A 5,789-nucleotide genomic window follows, 5' to 3' on the forward strand; every position below is an offset into this window, starting at 1 on the left:
GCACTACCTACTTTAGCAATAGTAGTGCTAGGGGGTACACAATAGTGAGGACAGGTGTCTAAAGCTAAATATTAGCACCCATCCTACTAGTTAAAAGTACCTATAAATATCAGGTTGTAACCAAAGAGGATCATTTTTCTAGAACAATTAAAAATTTAACATAATTTTAGCATCCTATCCAGCGACCAACGCCGAGTCTACCACATTCTTTACCACATATGTCATTAGTATTTCAAGAAGAAAAATACTTCGTTGGCAACGACAACAAAAAAAACATCTTGAAATAATGACAAGCCGAACCGCCAAGGGCAAAGTTGAGAGAGTTTATTCTCTTTTTTAAACATTTTTTTCTTCACTTCTTAGGTAAGAGCGGAGAGAGTTTAAATTTAAGACGAAGGTAAGGACCTGAAAAATAAATGAAGAAGATAGCAAGCTTTTTAATTAAAACCGCTCATCTTGGTCCCGTCTTGGTCATTTGGGTGAAAACCATGACCAAGATGAGCAAGATCTCACTGTTTCCTAGCTGAGAAGGGAGCCTGGGACAAAATTGGGAAGATTTTGGAAGATTTCTCTAGATTTTTGCAGTATCAACGAAATCTAGAAATCATTTACTATATCCAAAAAAAATTATAGTGCCCGAGATCACCAGAGGGTATACAAACCGATATGTCGGCTTTTTCTCTCTCTTCTCCTTTATGTTTTTGTTTTTTTTATCTTTCTGCCTCACGTGCACGGCACCTGCTCGTTACGTGTTCGCTCCTACATCTGGTCTTCTTGTTTCCCAATACGGCCAGAAGAGAAGCGTGGTGATGGAGACGAAGCGGATCCGGAGGCAGCAGCAGCAGCAGCAGCAACCATCTCCAGGTACCGGTTCCCACGAGCCGGAGATTGAGGAGGGGGTTTCTTCTTTCGAGGAGGGGGCTTCCCAAGCCGGGCCGGAGAGGAAGCCCCTTTGGGGCTCGGTGAGGCCCCCGGCGGCCCTCGCCGGCTTCTTGCTGATGCTCCTGCCGCTCATCGCCGTCATCTACAGTCGAACACCTTCCCTGGATTGGATTTGTAACTGTAGGTCCGGAAGAGTTGAAGGAAGGGCAGAAAGCTTTGAAGCAACATCAAAACACGGTATAGATTAATGTCTTCCTCCCCCTTCGAAGTTCTCTGTTGTGTGATTGGAAGATATTGAATGGAGTAGGACTTCGATTGGTTTCGTTAAGATGTTTAGTTTTCTCTTGATTTTTATCTCTTTTTTTATTTTGTCTTTGATCTTCTGGTTTCTTTTCCTCTTTTCACGCTTCGATTGATGTCGTCCTCTGAACTTTCTCATTTATTTTCATCCTTCATTCTTTTGCCCATCCTCCTCGTGTTCATTTTACTTTTCTAATGAAATAGATTAAATGATTTGCATCCTTTTTTAGTTTTCCAAAGATTGGATCTTTAAGGGTTTTTGGTTCCATGGTTTTGAGTTTGGATATTTGTTAAGAATACTGGGATTAAAAAAGACAAAGATTATTCTGCTGTGATTCTTTATGATTGGATTTTTTTAGGTTTAGGGTTTGTTTTATAAAATTTATTTTGGGATCTATGATATCGCAAGCACGGTTTGCCCTCCTTTCGTCGTACGTGGGAAAAGGCCGCTGACCCCAGGCCATATATAAAATACGTCGAACTCATCGAGGTCATAAAGCACCCTATTTTTGTCTCTTTCCTTTCAAGATTTGGCTTGCTGAAGTTCTACATTGTTTTTGGTACCAATGGATCAGACCGGTTTAGGTTCGCATCAGGTTGGGAGATACGTATTCAAGTAAAATGGTCAACCCAATGCCAATTTAGACATAAATTTATTCTGTTAAACGGGTAATATGACTCAACACATATAACCCATATAAAACAAACGTTGTTTTTTAGACAAAGATGACCAGGGATGATAATTTATGTAAATTAAATTAGATTTTATTAGCCCTTGTCGTGGTAATCCAAAATTGTGAGTTGAACATTTAATTACTTCCACAAATAAGTAATTGTTTGGTAGTAAGTCATTTTGGATTTACTTCACCATCTCGATGAGACCATTATTAAATCCATCAGCACAAAGGAAGCGAGTCAAGTTTCTAAGCTCAAAGCCAAACTCTTTAAGAGTTAACTGAGTCATTTTAGTTTTTTTTTCCTTCTTTTTTAAATTATGTTTTCCGGTACGTAGAAATCAATGACCTATTTTAGTTGGTGTTCTTATTTTTAATTTCAACATTGAATTCCTTTTCTATTTGAGTCATAATAAAAAGGCATTATGATTTTATTGTTATTTTATGTAGAAGCTATCTTAATGATATCTCCAAGTTCACTAAGCTAATGCCCTCTTATTTGTGCAATTATCAGGTTTAGAAAATTGTTCCTTCGCTTCCTCTAACATCACAAAGGCCAATATTCTCAATGAAAATGTCACCAAGAATGATTTTCGCCAGAAAAATGACACCAAGAGTGATTTCCTCCAGAAAAATGTCACAGAAGACCATATTCTCCACAAAAATGTCACAGATGACAATGTTCTCCAAAAAAATGTCACAGAGGCCAACATTCTCCAAAAAAGTATGACCAAGGATAATATTCTCCCGAAAGATGTCCCAAGGGACAAACTTCTTGGGGGCTTGCTAGCTGCAGGATTTGATGAAGGATCTTGTCTGAGCAGGTATCAGTCTGTTTTGTATCGCAAAGAATCACCCCACATACCTTCTCCATATCTTTTGGAAAAGTTGAGGAAACATGAAGCTCTCCAGAAGAGATGTGGTCCAAACACTGAGTTGTACAACAAGGCCATCAAACAGTTGAAGCCTCTTGGGAAGCGGGAGAAAAGGAAGCAGTTCAAGCTTGGTTACAGCAATGAGCCTACAGAATGCAGCTACCTGACATTGATTCCGTTCAGCGGTTTGGGGAACAGGATAGTGTCTCTTACTTCAGCATTTCTTTATGCTCTTCTTACAAACAGGGTCTTACTGGTTGACGGAGATGCTGGCATAGGTGATCTCTTCTGCGAACCCTTTCCTGATACCTCATGGCTTCTACCACAGGATTTCCCCGCAAGAAACCAGTTTAGAAGCTTAGGTCGGAACTCTCCTGAGTGTTTGGGGAGCATGCTGAAAAATAAAGTTATCGGTAACGGCATAAACGGTTCTTCAAATGGGCCACTCTCTCCTTATGTCCTTCTCTATCTAGTCAATGGTTATAGTGACTTTGATCAGCTTTTCTTCTGTGAAGATGTTCAACGACCGCTGCAAAAGATCCCTTGGCTGGTGGTAACATCCAACCAATACTTTGCACCGGCCTTGTTCTTCATCCCTACATTCGAAGAAGAGCTTAGTCGGTTATTCCCTGAGAGAGAGACTGTTTTCCATCATTTGGGACGTTATCTTTTCCACCCTACAAACCCGGTGTGGGGTTTGATTACCAGGTCTTATGAATCTTATTTAGCAAAGGCTGATGAACGAGTGGGCTTACAGATCAGAGTCTTCAATGGAAGAACCAGCCCAGTTGAGTACTTGGATCGGATCCTTAAATGTGCTCTAAAGGAAAAGCTGCTGCCTAATATCAGTCTCAACGGACCTGCGGCTTCAACTAGTACTGGTGCCAGGTCCAAAGTTGTGCTCATAACTTCTTTGGATTCTACGTACTTTGAGAAGGTGAGGAGCATGTATTGGGAGCATCCAACTGTAACTGGTGAGATCATTAGCGTCTATCAGCCAAGCCATGAAGGAGTCGAGCAGACTGGGAAGACGATGCATGAGATGAGAGCGTGGGCAGAGATCTATCTCTTGAGCTTGAGTGATGCGTTGGTCACCTCCACTTGGTCTACGTTTGGGTATGTGGCTCAAGGTCTTGCTGGTTTAAAGCCATTGATCACATTGATACCAGATAATCCTGACTGTCGTGGAGCCATGTCCATGGAACCTTGTTTCCACTTTCCTCCCTTTTACGGTTGCAAGGCAAACACCAGTGTTGACGCAGGAGTTGTACTCCCGTATGTGAGGCATTGTGAAGACATGAAGAATGGCCTTAAGCTGGTTGGGCTGAACGAGCACTAGTTGTGGCGTTCTGAGTTCATGTGTTCAGATAGTGCAGACCATTGCTAGAAACTAAGAGTTTGTGCTCTAATTATTTGCAGAGTACTTCCCAGCGGTCTATGGTATTCTTGAATTTTAAATTATGGTCAAATTCTTTTGGCCAGCAGAAAGTCATCTTTGCATTTGATATATTGGAAAATTGTAAAAAACAAATAAAAAACTAGACGTGCATTTTTTGAACAATGAATGAGGGGGAACACTTTTCATATGGAAGGTAGCCTATGGTTGTCTACCTACCAGGAGTGTGCTAGCCAAACGAGGTGTGCAGGTTACCTCGAGCTGCGAGTTATGTCTGGATATTGAGGAGACCATCAGCTATGTTCTTTTATGGTGCCCCAGGGCGGTGCAGGTGTGGAGGTGGTCGCATGTTTCTCCTCCGCTGGGCTGGGAGTCGGCAGAGGATCTACTACTTCAGATTAGGGACTCTATGCGGAGCCTGAGCACCATAGAGGAGGGGATTATGATAGCATACTTAGCCTATCATATTTGGTTGGACAGAAATGCCCGTTTGTTTGAGGGTAGGAGGTCGTCCCCGAGGACAGTGGTGGAGAGAGCTTTGATCCATGCTATGGAGATTTCCACAGTGACCATACCGATTTTCCTTAGGATGACTAGGGACATCTGGGGTACCCGTACTGCTTTGACAACGCCCGAGTTTGCCCTTCTTTCTTGGGCACCCCCACCTCACGGTCATCGCAAAGTGAATTTCGATGGTGGTATGTCGGTGGATGGAGACTTGAGAGGTATGGGGTTTGTGATCAGAGACCATCTTGGCAGGCTGATTGCAGCTGGGCGCCGGCGCACTCCGAGTTTGACCATTGTCGAGGCGGAGTTACAAGTAGCTTAGGAGGGTATCTTCTATGCGAGGCGTGTTCTCGCAGCCGATAGGGTGTGTCTTGAGGGGGATTCCTCCTCGGTGGTTAACTGGATTTGTGGTATGGATATGTATGGGGATGACCCCCCATTGATTGGTGAGATACGTCAACTGACCAGGGAGTTTATCTTTTTTCAGGCAGCTCATGTGTTTTGGAAGGCGAACAGAGCAGCAGACTGGTTGCCTCATTTGTAGCTCGCTACTCCGGGGAGTTCATGTGGACATCATTAGCAGTTATACCTCATTATCTATATCTTTTACTTTTGTTTGACCTAGCAGGCTGTACTCACGTTAGAGCTATATGAAATGCCGTTTTTAACCAAAAAAAAAAGAAGAGGGGGAATGTTGTTATATTTTGTAATATTTTTTTTGTTAACTTCTTAATTTATAAGAGCAACCTGATGGTCCAGGGATGAAGTTTAATGATCATGAACAAATTTAGTTTAATGACGCCACTATTTATAAGAAGTAGTATTGATGACACTATACAAATTTATTGGCATGTATGACAATTAGTTGTTTAAGGATTTGTTGGCATGTATGATACAAATTTATTGACATGATGACATTCTTCCTAATTCTTACGAAGCTTCTATAGATTTTTGAACTCAGTGGACAAGCATCATAATACTTTTTAGGCATAGTTCGAAAGCATTACAAACTTATGGATGCAATAAGTGCTTTTAGCCCCATCTAATCATTATCTAATAATATGATTCAGGAGGATCTGGAGACCCAATATAGCCCATTCTGGCATGTAGGCTTAGAAAAGGTCCAAGAGCAATATACGCCACTTCATAAAATTA

The 5,789-nt window shown here is 41.7% G+C and overlaps 1 protein-coding gene across 1 annotated transcript; it reads left to right on the forward strand.

The window, feature by feature from the left end:
• Positions 1 to 644: 644 nt before the first annotated feature.
• Positions 645 to 4,315, forward strand: LOC103718386 (galactoside 2-alpha-L-fucosyltransferase-like). The gene is made up of 2 exons (XM_008807180.3): positions 645 to 1,119; positions 2,371 to 4,315. Exons 1-2 carry the CDS (start codon positions 696 to 698, stop codon positions 4,068 to 4,070), a joined length of 2,124 nt encoding a protein of 707 aa, XP_008805402.2. The 5' UTR covers positions 645 to 695; the 3' UTR covers positions 4,071 to 4,315.
• The last annotated feature ends 1,474 nt before the right edge of the window (positions 4,316 to 5,789 follow it).

This window comes from Phoenix dactylifera, unplaced genomic scaffold, assembly GCF_009389715.1.
Source record: "Phoenix dactylifera cultivar Barhee BC4 unplaced genomic scaffold, palm_55x_up_171113_PBpolish2nd_filt_p 000516F, whole genome shotgun sequence".
NCBI classification, from domain to species: Eukaryota; Viridiplantae; Streptophyta; class Magnoliopsida; order Arecales; family Arecaceae; genus Phoenix; species Phoenix dactylifera.

Excerpts from the sequence above, each read along its gene's own strand:
- LOC103718386 (XM_008807180.3), top strand. The coding sequence starts at position 696 with ATGTTTTTGTTTTTTTTATCTTTCTGCCTCACGTGCACGGCACCTGCT. Across the intron at positions 1,120-2,370 it reads TGAAGCAACATCAAAACACG|GTTTAGAAAATTGTTCCTTC; the intron begins GTATAGATTAAT and ends TGCAATTATCAG.